This window comes from Aulonocara sp. 'chitande type north' Nkhata Bay, linkage group LG14 (genome assembly GCF_057382095.1).
Source record: "Aulonocara sp. 'chitande type north' Nkhata Bay isolate Kocher_YH1m ecotype deep benthic linkage group LG14, A_spYH_male_GT1.1, whole genome shotgun sequence".
Classification (NCBI taxonomy): domain Eukaryota; kingdom Metazoa; phylum Chordata; class Actinopteri; order Cichliformes; family Cichlidae; genus Aulonocara; species Aulonocara sp. 'chitande type north' Nkhata Bay.
The window spans coordinates 23839367-23856051 of NC_141357.1; the positions used below are offsets into that span (position 1 = coordinate 23839367).

At 38.0% G+C, this 16685-nt stretch overlaps 1 protein-coding gene across 1 annotated transcript in view; it reads right to left on the reverse strand.

The window, feature by feature from the left end:
• Window positions 1-16685, reverse strand: part of ppp1r37 (protein phosphatase 1, regulatory subunit 37) — a 46433-nt gene that overhangs the window by 18155 nt on the left and 11593 nt on the right. The window contains exons 2-4 of the mRNA XM_086261643.1: window positions 7527-7624; window positions 1952-1997; window positions 1671-1771 (exon numbers count right to left, since the gene is read on the reverse strand). Of these exons, the coding sequence (XP_086117769.1) occupies window positions 1671-1771; window positions 1952-1997; window positions 7527-7624 (245 nt within the window). The remainder of the gene's footprint in view (window positions 1-1670; window positions 1772-1951; window positions 1998-7526; window positions 7625-16685) is intronic.

Genomic DNA, 16685 nt, shown 5'->3' on the forward strand with positions numbered 1-16685 from the left:
CTTGTTACTGGTTAACTGAAGCAGGTCCGTAAATGGATGTATAAACTTTTGTTAGGTTTGAAACTGTGACACAAGACCCACTGGTGGGGTCAGTGCCATTACAGGTAGGGCATGGATGACCAGGGGAAACTATGAAGTGAAACTACTTTGAATGAATGGGATTTTTGTTGGAGACTTCCCCAACAAAAATCCCATTCATTCAAACAAGAATTTGCTGGTGCTTTTATGGTGACCTCTATTTATCTAAAAATAACTTTTGTTATCTGTGGTCTATAAATATTCTGGCATGTATGTTTTTTTACTCTGAAGAGGTACTTTTACAAACACCAGGAAAGAACCACTGTTTACATCTGCTGAGATCACTACTCATCTGTCCTTCACATGCATAGTCTCTAAATCAGGGGTCAACGGCAACGAAATGCAGTTTTTATCCATCCAGAAGTGCTTTAGCAATTATATTAATATTATGTTAATTGTATACTGATTGAAGAAATATAATGCAATTTGGTCCTCGAAATTACTTTTTTTTCTTAGAGAGATTTTGTTTGTTGTTGAGTGCAATGTTAAAATAAGTTCTTTAAAACCAAAAAATTATTTAATATGAAGGTAATATGAGCAGAGAGTACAAATATGTTGAGCTATTGGCTGTGTTAGTTCAGTGAGAGAGTTCTTCATAAAGAAAACATTTTTCACTAGAAGTCAAAAACTAATGGGTACACTTATGTCTGCATTTTTATTTTGTGCACAAAATTATAGCAGAAGTCCTGCCACGTGTCTGGCCAGAAATAAAGTTTGTTTGTTTATTTGGTAGTTCAATGAAAGGCTTCAGTTAGTTAAGAGTGAGAAAAAAATGCATTCACATTTGCAGTTTGGTTTTCACATACAATATTTGAAATAAAAACAAACAAACAAACAAACAAAACACTACATTTTAGGAAATACTGGTAGGTTTTTTTCTTGTTTGTTTGTACTACTTGAACACTGAAGTCGCCTTCCAATCAGATAACAGTGCCTGCAGGGGCTCACAGCTCACTTAGGTTTGAGACCCTTGCTCTAAATAATAACATAAAACACTGATGCATATTTTAATATTTAAAGACATCGAGTTACTTTGTCTTTAAGGTCACTGAAGAAAATATTTCGGCATTATTAACTAACCATGATTAAATAAAGTGAAAGCTGCCCAGAACCATCAGGTTTCCAAGACCTCAAGGACTGCAAGTTAACAGACTCTGCAAACGTGCCATTAACAGCAGGTGACAGGGAGCTAAATTAATTCTGCAGTTAAAGAGTGAAAGTACTGACACAGTTTTGACAGACAGGAATTACGTAATGAGCAGTAATTAAACTTTCTGGTCCAAAGCAAACTTCTTCCTGTATGACTCTGGCAACAGAGTATGTGTGTTCTGGAGGGTGTGTGACAGGAAGTGGTCAGTGTCCATGTGTTCCACACTACGACACTGTCTATCTGTGCATGTCTGCAGCCCAAACATTTTAATGGTGTTTACACAAGTAGACATCTGGGGTAATCAGAAAACTCGTGACCACATACTTCATGTCCTGCTAGTCCTGTAATCGTGGAAAAGTTAATGAGAGTGTAACTGAAAGCATGAATCAAACATGAAAGAAGATGAGAAAAGGGGGAGAAGCAGATATTTAAAGCATCTTACATCTTCATCCAGGTTGGTTTGCTCCAGGTCCACCAATTTAAACTGGACCCTCTTCAAAATCTCTTCCAGAGACTCGCATGCCTTGTAGTCCAGCTTTTCACCTAAAATATATCCACATACACTTGATCAATTAACCATTCAGCCATGCAGTATTAGATGCTGTTTATAAATTAAAGTTAGAAAAACTGCAATTACTATTTTCCACATGTTACACTGTTAATTGTACTGTATCGTTTGTGACTGTTGTAGTGGGGGTTTTGTTTTTTTGGTCTGGTACTTACCTTTTAAATCTAAGCACTCATTTCGTTGTGTCAGGTCTTTCAGTTCCTACAGAAACAAAAACAAGTAGTGTCAGGAAGGGTTTCCCCATTGAAGCAATCTTTTCTTTTCACATGTTCAAGCCTTCACGTGATTCAGCAGGCAGTTCACGAAATGGTAGATATCACATAAATCAAGACAAACAATTGCTGCTAAAAAAAAACATTAGCTCCAGGCTCCCTTAGAGTATTTATCTTCTGGTTTTGTTTTAGGATGCACTGAAAGGGAATGCTCAGTCACCCCCAATGATGACAATTTTGGCTGTATGGGATAGTGTGTTACAGAAAGTGTTACAGTTAATACAAAGTCTTGCAACATGGATGGGAACTGAGTCCCAAAGTAAAAACCTAAAGGCATGTAAAAGTGAAACTAAACTCTAAACCCAAATGCTTCATTTGGAAACTACAAATCACTGAGAAACTGACACATACACCCACAAAATGTAGAAACAAGCAATATTTCCTGTATCAGTGCCAGTTAGCGGCCTGTTTGAGGGCACAAGACGATCATGAGTTTGTCTGTGTGAGTTGGTAGAAACGTTTGTATTCACAGTTAACCGGCCCCAGCATCAAATGATCTTTTAAAACCAAACATGCTAGTGACTTAACGGTGAAAACTTTTACCTCTTGTGCCAGTAGAAGACCTAACCACCCACAGAAACATTAAAAACATACAGGGTGCTGCCCTCAACACTATGTACAGGTAAATCCCCCCTCTCCGGTTGACTGCCCAACCAATTCAGCATGAACTTCATAACCCCGGCCCTCCTGTCTCACTGTCATTACTAATGTGTATTGCTGAAGGTGATCACACTGGTTTATTTGTATACGGAATTCATTGCCTAACATATAAATTATGAGTTCCCTAACACACACACACAAATATCACATGACAATTGCTCAAAATATTGCACTATTAATACAAGCAGCAGGAAATGCAGTGAAATTAAATAATGCTGGAGAGCTGAGAGTCACTGAGCTGTGACATAAAAGTAAATGTACTGATAAACGTCACATTATCATTAGTTTTAATATCTTTTAGCACCCATAAGATGTTGACTATATAAACACAGACAGGCAAACATTTCTGGCAGTTTAACAGCAAGCACATTTTCACTAACAATTAACATGAGAACCTGTCAGAGAGTGTGATTTCAGCAGTGCAAATTCCTTTCAGGCAGAATTGCCAGAACCAAAAATAGTGCATGACGCAGAGTGTGCCTCTGCGCGAGTGGTTGCATGGGTGGGAAGACTATATCACGCCATGTTTCAGTTTAACATCTTGTTCGTTAAATGCTTTTACTCTTGCTTTACAGTCCCCACAAGTAATCTATTCCGTAGTTCACACAGTCATCTAGTATAAGGATTTTCTGCCCAATATCAAGACAGATATATAGCATCCAAGTACTCATAGCCAAAAGACCGAGGTGATGTATGACAAAATCCTCCACTTTTTTCTATTAAATGTGACTGTTACAAGGTCCTTTTTTGTGTAGTACACACTGGCAACATCATTCCACAAAAACAATCAAATAAACAGTAATACGTGTCAGTCAAGTTTTGCCAATTAAAGTAAGGACAAACAATTAAACTGAACATTTAGCATGTAGTCTAACAGTGAAGAATTGATTTTAATGACTAATCTTAACACAATTTCTCTTCACTGAGGTTAAATGTATGTTTAAAGATATACTAACATTTTATTAGTTTATGTAAGGTGTCCATTATTTGCACCTTGCAACTATTTTAATTAACCACAGAGAGTAGTCTATAAACTTATTAAATTATAAAAGAAATTACCCATATATGCCCCATCATGTGATATTTTCAGAGTTTATATCACTCCAGTTTACAGTTATATGGTCAGAAAGATGATGTGATACCAAAGTGGCCGGATCCATTCCCTGATTTGGGATAAAGCTGCTTCCACAGCGCATGCAGATGTACAAGCGGTGCAGAACATTTTGCAAAGAATTTCCTGGAGTTCTTGTGGATTGTGAGATCCTCATTTCAGACACCTATGCATACATAAGAAGCAAGCGTGCATGCTGGCTACATGTAAGACACTGTGCTCTTCAAGGAACTGCAGCAGCAGAAATGTGACACAAGGCTACCAAGTATCCAGGTTTCAACACTGTGGTCAGAGTTAATGCAGTAACAGGCATTCAGCATATAGCTGCTTAATGGTAAACTCCCCCCCAAAAAAAAGAAACCCCTCAAATCTACACAAACAACTAGCCAGAAAAGTGCCACGTGTACTTAAACTTAATAAAGAAAGCCTTAAGAGTGAATGAGGAAAAACAGTAAACGGTTATTCATCTCTTGCTAACTCCCTCCTCTTACTGGCCAAACATCTGGTATGTTTATGGGCGGCTAAGGGTGACTAAGCAGAAATGAGAAGGGTAGAAGTGGACTAACAGCAGTGGAGAAGTACAGTGGGAGGGCAGACATGAGCAATCAAAATACGAGTGAGGGAAGGAGGGAGATGAGGCACTTCTGTGATGACGAGACATCCCCGTACTGTCAACCAGTCAGCCAGTGGAAATGTACCCAGACTAAAAGACTAAGTGGAGCTCACAGAGGCAGCTTAGCACATTGACGTGCAGTTCCACAAGTAACTGTAATGTTAGCCTGGCCTCTTTCAGCTGACCAGACATGTGATGAGCCCCTTGAATCACAAATGTGTTTCCATCTTGAGACCAACTTTCCTTCAACTTCATCACTCTCACAAACCAGCAGGTACAAATGTGCAAATAGTTGAGAGGCCCACTGAAGGGTTTACAGTTTATGTTCTACAGTAACTGAACAAACAGAAGTAAGTGCTAATTCACTGCTGCTGCCAACTCCCATCTCCTGTTAGCCTGATAATAAAGGAGTTGGCTTGGTGATGAGATGCTCCTACAGAAATAAAAACCGGGAGACAGCTACTCACATGTTAATAATATAAACACAGTTCTAAAGTATTACAATTATCAGACCAACTATTAAACTATTCCACTGATGACTGGGGCATTTATCTAAACAGAAGAAAGTCAATATAAGAGACAGGCCATTACTTGTACAAACAATTATCCCTTCTGACGCATTTGCATGAGAAATACTGAACTGTCACTTATTGGTAGAAAACATTTTAGAACAGTAGTATAAGTTTTCCTCCTGTAATACAATAGAAACAATTAAATGCACGGCTTTCTCTCTTGATGCAGGACAATTCAACCTCACCTCATTACTCATTAAATTACACCAAAATAATATATACTTAAAGTGTAAAGATCCTTAAGTATAACAAATATGTGTCCTTTTTTCAATATCAGGTTTCCAGCATAATCATCATTAATACTGATTTACCAACGTAAAGCTATGAGTTTCTTCTTAACAAAGAGGTTTGTAAAAAATGTATTTTCTTTTTGATTTTTTCTGCATGCGTGTGTACTAACTCACATACAAAGGCACAAGGTTGGCAAACTATAAAAACTAACAGCCTCGAGGCTTCCCCACTGGATCTGAAGAACTGCTTATATTAGAGGGATTATGAGACACATGACTGAGCAGGCTAACCCACAGGAGAAGGCCAAAAAACACCCGCGTGCCTGACGGGAGTAACAACCACTCTTACGGAAAAACCCTGTATCTACAGGATACCATCACAGCGCTTGTCCAAAGTCATGCAATGAAGGATCACACCATGCCCTCAAACCACATTAACAGGCCTTTGAAGTGTTTTCATGACAAAAACAAAAACCTTCAGGATGTAATTTTTGGAAAAAAAATTTGTTTGACCTCACAAAAGGATTTTTGGGTGCCGTCCAAATGTTTAACTGTTGGATGTTTGTCCACCTCTTGGTTGTTGAGTGGAGCCCAGAGCTGCCATAATTTGAACAGTTTCAGTTGTTGTATAGTATACATGTCCTGTATCCTTCGTATTGAACAATCATTTGGCTAATGGTTTCACAGTGTTTCTCAAAGAATTAGTTCCAAGGGAAACCTGAGCTGGGTCAGCAACTGACCTTTCAAAATAAGAGTACTGGGATTGTTCATTATATCTGGATGGTTTGGTTCTCTTTCATAAACAATGAAAAGAAAAATCAACACTGCAGCTTGACAAGGCAAAATGCATAAAAAAATTAATATTGTATACCAAGGCAATAGCTAAAAATAATAGTGATTAAAAGTTTCATAAATCTGTGAATAAAAATATCATACATTAAACTAAAGTTCTCGACATCTAAGCTTTAAATAAGACAAAATACCTGAGCAGCTTGAATTAAAGATGATATGAAAAACAAGGATAACAGAAGTAAGGAAAAAATGTATACAAACCCCCCAAAATTCACATTATCAGTATTAAAAATAAACAAACAATAAAAACAACAATTCTGATTGAATCTATGCTTTGTTGTACATGACACCAACAGGATTTTGTATTTTTGGGTGGGTTTCTTTTAGGTGGCAACAACTTTTTTTTCTCCACATATTTATGCAGAGACCTTTCATGGTTAGCACTAACATTGAACCATTGGTCATAAAGCAATTACCATCTAAAAGCAGCAATATCTACAGTAACAGTGAGAGGGAGGATTGGCCACATTAAACTGAGCTTAAAAAGGACGGAGAAAGCAGCGGGTCTGTGGTTGCAATGGTTTTGTTGCGTGCCAAGACATTTAGGACCAAGGTCCACAGGAGGCCAATATGGTTGTTATTAACAATAAATAAATAAATAAATGAATATAACAAAATAAAACATTCATTATGTTATTATGTGCAGTTGAAAACCGGAAGAATTATTAAGTGTTTTTCCTCCTCTAGGTAAATTAACATTTGTGGGAAGCTCATCCTGTTTTTTGCCCACAACACATTATATGGATCAAAATAATGAGCCAAGACAATTTGTTGCTGCTTAAAATGAGACACCAGTTCATACCCACAGTGTTTGTATTTAACGTTTCAGTTAAAAATATTGCTCTTGTTTCTTCATACTAAACTGGATTGTTAGCTAGTAATATTAAGTATTAAAACCACCTCTATGAAAAATGAATAGATACACAGCTAAATAAGCAGAGAGCTTGAAAGTTCCTAATGTTGCATAGACAGTAGACCGCATCTGGTTAGCTGATACACTGCAACTATATCTTTATGTAGAGACACCATAGTAAACAAAGGACCTGCGTCACACACAGGTTAGTCACATTGCCGTTATCCCTATGGGCATAGGCTCAGTCGGTTACAACACTCTCAGTCGATCTACTGAAATCGACTGAGACTGAAATGGGGATGTTCAACCTCTAAGCCCTAAAAGTCTCAAGGTGGACAGGGCTTTGTAATTTATCACCCTTCCTGTGGCATTATTTTTATAACTTTGTCACTAAAAAATAACTTTTTTTCCCCCAACAACAGACAAAAATCCAAAGCTTGTGCAATACAGTCTTTAAAACAAACAAACAAACAAAAAAAAGACTTTATCACTAGTGGGCTGGCAACATCACTGACTTAATCTGTCAGTTGTGTGTCAACTGTGTGTTTGTATTATGTTGAGCCTTACCTGTATCTGTTTCAGCACTTTGGGTATAGGTTTACAGTTGAGTTTTTGACAGGCTTGTTTATAGGATGAGAGGATCTCCTCCACCGTCACATTCTGAGCTGCAAAACAGAATACAGTCAAAAAGGTTAGGGTCGCTTTTATTGGTATGTTTCTTCATACATAGTTCTTGAAAATGAAAACTCACTGCACTGAATGTGGCTCATGTTTGTGGGGCGAAAAAAAAAAAAAAAAAAAAAAAAAAAAAAAAAAAAAAGATTCTCCAGACATAGTGTCAGCATTTATATTAGAAGGCTTAAAAAAAAGTCCAACATTGAATTTCATGCACACAGCTTTCTGGGCAAAAATGCCTTTTTGATGTCATAGGAGATTGGCCAGACTGCTTTGTTGAGTTGAGAGGAATGTCACAGTGACTCAAATAACAACTTGTTACAAGCACGGTATGCAGAAAAGTATCTCTGAATGCACAACATATCAAAGAAAAACTGCGCTACAGCTGCAGAAGACCTCACTGGCGACCTAGCTAAGATTCTGCTTTGTATTAATTAACAATTCAGGCTGCTGCTGGTGGCAGTAGCAAAGGAACATTGTTTAAATTCAACAGTCTGAGTTAGAGCAGGGCGATATGGCCAAAAATATTTATCACGATATATATTTGAAAATTTGCGATAACGATATAACTGACAATATAATTGATGCGAGACAAAATACAACTCCACAACATTACTAGCGCAAAAAGACAACCTTCCATTTATTTTCACTTAAACAAGAAGCTGGTTTTTATGTACATTAAAGCTTTATAAAAATGTAACAGTGCAAATGCAAATTCCTTGCTAAAAGTTTAACCAAAAGGCATTTCCAGTAGAAATGGGCTGACATATCCTGAGCATAACCATGTATAATATCCACTGAAGTTAAAAAGAGGTGCTTTGCAACATTAAACTGCAGTGTGCAGTACGTATTTTTCAGACCATAAGGTGCACAGGATTATAAGGCACATTAAGCGAAACAAAGCAGTCAGATAAATCAAACTTTATTAAACTCATTCTTCTTGCTTCCTCCACTTCTGTACCATTGATTCATTAATGTTGAATTCTCTGGCAGCTGCTCTATTCCCATGTTGTTGCAGTATATTAATAACCAACCTCGTATTGTGGATGGATTATCTCAGTTGTTCTCCTGACTGAAGTTTGGTCCGTTTACAGCATCCTGCCATGCAATTGCATTTGTCTCTAACCATGAAGAACCTTCACGTTAACTTTTATAAGTGGAAAAGTGTTAGTGTTCGTCCTCCAGCTTCACTGTTTATGTTATGCTAACATAGCTGTGTAGCTAGCGATCACGTAGCACATAATTATATACCAGCTAGCCCAACTTCAGTAACCCTACAAACGTCACTGCTGTTTAGTTTCCTGTCTTCATTTATGTTGGAAGTGATAGCAGAGCTGTACGTTTGAATTTTTTCAGAAATCTCTCAGTCAGAACATGCTATATCATGCTTACTAGCGAAACTAGCGAGCTAACTTCCGCTAGCTTCTTGCTAACTTCTAACTCCGTTAAATGTAATACATTTTGTTTTCATGGATGCCTGGAAGTTAAACTTCAGTTACACCTGGTAAGGCAGCAATGCTGATCGTTTTATTAAAGATGAAAGAATTTAGACAGTTTTTAACTCTCAGTGATGCTGCAGTGTTCGTTTGACCTGAATTATACGGAGTTTAGGACCCAGATTACTCCCAGATTTAAGAGCATCTTAGTCCGACAAATAGGACAAATACGACAATAACGACGGCCGCTTGCATGTTCTGCAAAAAAATGTGCTTTGTCGTGTATCTGACGGACAAACACCAAACCAATTCCACATCACTGAAGTTGCACCATTTTTACAACCCAATTCTGGTTCATTTGTTTCACTCAACAATCGGCCATGTGCGTATGAAAACAAAGGCACTGCGCATGCGCGTTTTACTCATATTCTATCGCGATATTTCATTTTCCTATCGTTGCCTAACATTATGGCCCAGCCCTAGTCTTTTTTCTTTTTTTTTCTTCTTTTTTTTTTTTTCTCTCACCTTGAGCCAAAAAGGGTGTAGTTTGTGGGTGTGATCACCCGTGTGTACACCTGTGAGCATGGACGCGTCTGTTTTTTGTTTTTTAAAAGGTTCCTTCATGTAATGATCTGCTAGAGGGTGTGGGGGGGCCACAGCCCCGTCCTCCAGGGCATGAAGCAGGTATGGAGGGCCCAGCCCTAGTCTGAGTTTTGTTGCTGACCATGTCATTCATTTCTAATCATAGTGTACCCATCTTCTAATATTTGCTTTCACCAGGATAATGCACCATGTTACAAAGTTCAAACCATCTCAAACTCTTGTCTTGAAAATGGCAACGTTGTGCTCAAATGACCTCTGCAGACCCCATTTCTCAGTCCAATAGAGCACCTTTGAAATGTGGTTGAATGGGAGATTCACATCATGGATTTGCAGATGACAAATTTGCAGCAAGTGTAATGCTTTCATGTCAATCTGGAACAAAATCTTTGTGGAATGTTTTTAGCCTCCTTTTGATCTATGCCACAAGAATTAACCCAGTACTAGCAAGCTGTAACTACTGGTCAGTAAGTGCAAAACACTAACAAATGGCTGAATCTGCTTTGATCCATCAGAACAACTCAAGACTTTCCATGACTCAAAAAAAATGAACATAATAAAGTCTAAGACACGGAGACTTAGAAAATATTCTTTTTTCATGTGAGCTGTTAGTGTTTCTGCCTTAGGGAGCACTCTCTTGAAAGAGAGAATCAGAGATTGCAACCCCTTTAAGTACTCCCCTACTTAAGTCAGCAAAAAGGAGGTATTGTTCTTGGTCTGCGTGTGGGTCAGCCACCGTTGCCATCCTAGACGGTTGTGGGGGCTAACTCCAGTCAGATGACTGGGCAGCATTCAAACCCGCTGTTCCGCCTGAGAGACTCAGCAGAGAAATGAAGTGAAGCACTTATGCGCCAAAAAAAAAAAAAAAAAAGACAGAAGAATACAGAAAATTACTAATAGAACGTGAGATGAAAAACAGAGTGTATAGAAGGAGGTTTGAAAGATCACAACAGTAAATTACATTGGCAGAAAAACAATGACATCCATTCTCTTTCCAACCAGTGTATCTACCCTGCAGAAAGCAAAGCTGTAACACACTGGCTGTTCTGTCTGTCTCTGTGTGTGTTATTGACTTTTGCTGCCGTCAGCATTTTGATTTGTCTTGCCAAGGTGAGAACTTGTCCACTTCACTGTTGGCTCCATTTCTAATCTCCTTCATCTCACACAATGTCCCCCATCACTTTAACTTACACCCTCTCAAATGTATTAATCACACCTGACGGAAAGGCTTCAAGCACCAGGAGTATTTAACAATAGAAACCTATTAGCTACAGTCCCACACGCCAACACAAATCCCTAGCCTAATGAGGACACACACATGATCTTTCTCTTCATATTTAGCTAAAACACAAAGCCAAAAACACAAAGCAAAGATGAAATCCAGCACAAAGAGTCTTCAGCCATCGCCACAGTGATTTGACTTTAGAAACATGAAGCAGTAGAAACGAACTGCTCATCACTCTCTTTGTTACCTGTTAAAGATCAGAGTCCAGATGCTGCGCTGAGGTTGGCATTCATTCAGCTTTAACATCACTCTGGGTTCTTGGCTAGCTTAGTGTTAACATGCTGTCTATGTAGGTGTAAGTATAAACTGGTTGTTTCTGTCCTCAATATAGTTTGCACTTTATCACTGTGCCCTTTTGTGTAAAAAAAATAAAACTAATGTCCATATGGACGATGTGGGCTGTGCCACTATTTACCTTCTCCAACACATACAGAAATCAGCTGATTGTCATGTAAGTGGAACCGATAAACAGGATTGATAGGCAAGCAGACTAACAATTCCAAGGAATTGAACTACTGGGAACTGTGAAAGGCCAGTGACAGGTGACGTGAGATTTGTGTAATTTTAATGCAGAATTACTTGCACAACATTTCCAATAGGACACATTAATCAGTTTGTTTGTCATCCAAGAGCTATTATAATTTTCAGACTACTTAGTATTTATATTTTTAGATATTATTTTACACATCTCATAATTATATTTACTGGGTATATGAACTGTCTTTTCAGCAGTATTTCAGCATCCATTCTATATACTTTTAGCACCTGCAACTTGAATGCAAAAGCAGACATACAATCCAATCCAAATGACAGAAGTTGAATTGTCAGTGCGTTATTATTTTTAGTAATTCCTAAGTAAATCAAATGGCGTAATTATAAATAACTTGCGTCAAAGATGCAATGAAAGTAGTGTAAGTAGTTAAATGATTCTTGGTCCACTAAAGCACAAATCTGCTCAAGTACTCTGTGTCAGACGATAAAAAATAAATAAAAAAAAAACCAAACAAAAAAAACATAAATCACGTAAATTGTTAACATTATTTTGTTTTATAATCATCGGCCACTGGCAAACGGTTGAACGATTAACCATAAAGGTCAAAAACTAGCAATTTCTTTGACTATGTAGTCTCTTCAGTCACGTTAAAAGAAAACAAACAAAAAAAAAAAAGAAGTAAACAACAAAAAGCTGAACTGCCAGTGTTCACCAGCATTATCACAAGTCATGTAGCTATGGATGCACATGATTCGCCGACTAAACAATTGAAGCTTATTAAGTTATCCTGGTTATCCTAGCTGGTTACAATAAACATTATTTTACTCCGATTTACAACAGCTGTTAACTCTGGAGTTATGTGGGAACCTTCATTAGCTTTGGTTCCAGCCTGGACAGCTCATGAAGAACTGCAGCCCCAACAGACAATAGCCCCTTCTTTGTTGGACTCTCAGGGGTCCAACAAATATGAATCACTGTTGAAGCAGCAAGGAAAAGAGCCCTCATCTGGCTTCAGAAGTGCAAGTTTGTTGACAAGTTGGCCGTCTTAAATGTTGGCCTTTAAGATGGGGGTGGGAGCTTCAGTCCTGCTGAAGTCATGTGCCCTCAAAAAAAGAATTAATTCTAATTACTGCTGTAAAATATAGCCACCAACCACACTCTCCACTAGACTGCTGTTAAAAACTGACTAGAGCCCATGACTGGATGAGGATGCCCTTTCATTACAGTCCTGTCTTCACTTCAGTCATAATAGTACTCCATCTAAATTTTGATACTTCTGTAAAGCTGTATCTGGATATTCGACGAATCTATTTTTCATCTCATTCAACATTTTTTACTTAAATTTAGCAATTATTTTATTTCAGCTCAAAACATTCAGTTATCAGCATTCACACTGCAGTTTCTTCAGAAAATGCATTTTCTAGTTTACATTTGTGCTTCACCTACGGAAAGTATCTGGATCTGAATTTGTTAAGTCCTCCTGGATGTCACTTCCACCACTGTGTAAGAAAGCAGTCTTGTAAAGTTCTACAGTACATTATGTGCACTCCAATGAACACTGTGTCCTTGGAAAAGAGTTATTGTGCAGAGTCGCAGTGGAGCAAGTGTGTGTAAACATTTCCTGAGGGAAGGTGGGGTCTGAGGGTAGAGAGGGTCTCATGCTCACTACATAGTATTTTTACACATTCATTAGAGACAGAGAAGGGATGAGAGAGATTGAGATATTTTAGCACTAGTGTACAAAATAAAAAAGAAAGTTGTGCAAGGAGATTTACATCAAACACCTCAAAAACAAGCAAACAGACAAGAAAAGTACACAAAAACTTAAAAGGAAATACATAAGCAATAACACAAAGAGACAAATGCAGAAGAGACATCAGTATCAGAGCTACAGCTGTTGCCTGTGTTTCTGCATGCCTTGGTCTTTTCTTCTATTTTATAGCACTCCCTCCAGTGCTGCTGGTACTTGTATGGAGGGAGTGGTGATGAGGAGGTGCACAGGAATAAGAAGTAGGGAGGGGAAGGACTGCTCCAAACAACATAGTCAGAAACCAAATTAAAAGTTACTGGTATGCAGAAGTTAATGGTGGGCAAAGAACAAAACACACACACGAGAGGAAAAGCACACAAACAATAAGAGAAATGCTCTCCGTGTCTAGAAACACAGCAAAAACAAAAATGCAGACAAATAAGGAAAAACATGTGAAAACAAGTGCTCCCCGATACTGTGTGGGAGCAATGGACTTCATTAGATAAGCAAGAACATTACAGATAGACAAGCACAAACTTGTTTTGACCCTTAAAAAAAACATTTTGTTAAATGTGCATACTGTATCAAGTATGCGCAGTCGTGTGTTGATTTCCCAGTTCAACGCCCGACTGGCTGGACCTTTGCTGCATGTCATTGCTCCGTTTCCTAATATTTCCAATCCATTTCCACCTTGAATACAAATTAAAAAATTACTATGCAGCATTTATCTAGATCCTGGGAATTCTAATATTCTGTTTAAACCCTTGCTGAAATGGTGGTTATCTCAGCAGCTAACAGCTCCAAAGATGATAGATGAGGGGCTACCTTGATATTTCAGGTTTCAAGACAAGACAGAGAAATGATCTCTGCTCTGACTTAGCAAATCTGCTCAACCAAGCAATCAAGCAGCACGTCCCTCACACTTAATCACTGATTGCTGCCATAGATAAGGTTGTGAGCAAAATCAAAGGGAAAAAAAGCACCCAGGTTACTAACTAATATCAACAGAGGTGAATTAAAAGCTGCAGGATTTATGATTAAAAAGATGTTGTGCTATAAAAGACAAGACTGTGGGTAGAGATTTACTCCTTATTAAACATGGTGAACACCATCATCAACATCAAGTGGGAGCAAAGAAAAGCCAAATATATCCTCTACAGAATTTGGTCACTTATGTTTACAAGATGACATGTAAGCCATCACTCTCAAATTATTTTCTTTATTTCTAATCGTCACACGGATGCTTATCCCAAGACCTTTTTTGTTAAATAAGTTCATGATAATGTGGCTTCTTAAGGCATACCACTGTTAAAGTCAAGTGCAACACCAGTATGCCAAAAATATACAGGGAATTCAGCTTTATCTTTACCAAGTCTTTCAATAAACTGTCTGTTTTGACAAAGCAATACAGCTGAATGCTTAAGCTAGTGTGGAAGAGCAGAGTACAACATCCCTATCCCCCCACTCGCCTAACCAATAAGTCATTATAGTCTCAATCACTAAATTCAGGCCCTCTGTTAAGTGTCATGGTTGGCATTTTGGAGATTAGGACACTGTCAACAAGACCTGAAGGCTTAAAAAAAAAGCTTTTTGCTGCTAATTGACAGCTGAGGTTGACAGTTTAGTCTGCTCCTGCTTTCTCTTGGTGCTAGACTTGCCCTGTCTCAGGCTTCCAACACATTTGTTTGAGTAAACAGGGATTTCTGTGATCCAGACAAGCCGTTCTACTGTGCTTGTCAGTAATTAAAAAAAAAAAAAAAAAAAACAACTGACAGGAAAATGTCACAGTATTTAGGTAAGGTTAATGTTTGCATTTGATTACAACAACTGCCTTTTTTTAGTACAAAGTAACCAGAATAAGTTCTGCTCTGTTACTTCTGTTCTACAGTGCACAGCCAGCAGGGTATCTTGGAATAAGAAAAACTGCAGGAAATTATAAATCAATTGCTTAACCTGAACAACTGGAAGAATTGCAACAGGTACAGGCACAGAACTCTCTAGAGGGAGAGTTCACCACTTAGAAGAATTCAAAGCCTTCTTCACTCAGGCACTGAATGTGAGGACTATTCAATAACAAAAACCTGCTACTTCACTTCCACACCTCAACTGTCTTGGAGCTACAAAGAACAAAGGAAGAGCAGACAATTTCCAGAGCCGGCACTTCAAATAACATACTTGAGGCACAAGGAATTATTTTGCCCTCAGTATACTGCAATTTAATGCAACTACAAAAACATCCATTACTTTTAAACTCAGTTTAAAAAAAATCTAGCAACTTTCGATTCAAGCTTCAGGCAACTGAAACCTCAACCAGCATGTGATTGGAAGGGTTTCCTTGGTACAGGTTATCAGTCAATATGCTAGTACATTCAAAGCACAAAGTTTAGCTGCCTTTGAACTGATGAGAGAGACTCACAAGCCCTTTTCACAAGTCTTGGCAATATCTTTTTTGTATTTTTTTTTAAACTACATGTGCAACACCATGAAAGTCTCCCAGAAATAAAGAGAATTTTATTGATACTACCCCAGTACTCTTTTTGTGATTGCTTATAAAGGTTTTTAGCATGAAGTCAAACATTTTCCTAATTTCTAAGTCTGAAAACATTTCTTTACAATCTAGACTTGCACAACTCCAAAACTTGCAAAACTTATTAATTACTTTAACTGATTTCCATGAGAGTTATGAAGTGGAAAATATGAGTGTCTCGACAAAATGTTTACATAATCTGCCTTTTTCTCTGCTGGCTTCAATCTAAACTATAATTTATTCTTTTGTATATTTACCCAAGTTTCAAAGTAGCAAAGCATTAAACTACTTTGATATTGTCTGGGTAGGTATTCAGCTTTTAATTTTAGCTTTCTGATATGTCTGCTTTTCTTCTTTATTTTTAATGTGGAAATGTGTAGTAACTGTTAATGTCACTCACTATACTAATCAGCTCATTTCAGCTCATGTTATTGTTGCTAACTTAGTGTATTTTTGTGGCCCTTAAGCAACTTTTTTTCTGAAAACAAAGAACCTACTGACTACTGTTTTTGAGACGTGTGTACAAGATAACTTTTCAGACACCGAAGGCCAAGTCAAGGCAAAAGTGCCTTAAGCTTGAATTTTTGTCTAATGGCCAGCAAGGCATGACTGAACTGGTTGCAAAAGGAAGTCCAGTTGTATGTAGGCCTACCGGAAAATGACCTCCCTTCTTCTGGAAACTTAAAACTCAGGAATCAAGGACAACCCAGGTTAATCTTTAAGGCAGGCCTACATATGAATGGTTTTACTATATTTAAACTCAAATGAGGGCCTGAAGAACAGGTACACATAACAGACCCTGTATAAAAGAGCACGACCAAAAAAAAAAAAAAAGAGCTGTTTGCACAAGCGCAGTTTGGTGGTTTGTTACCGACCACACTGTGCAACATGTGAAACAAAAAATAAAGGCATCCTGCTGCTTCGGTTTCCCGCCAGTCTCCTTAACTTGTACAACTCAAA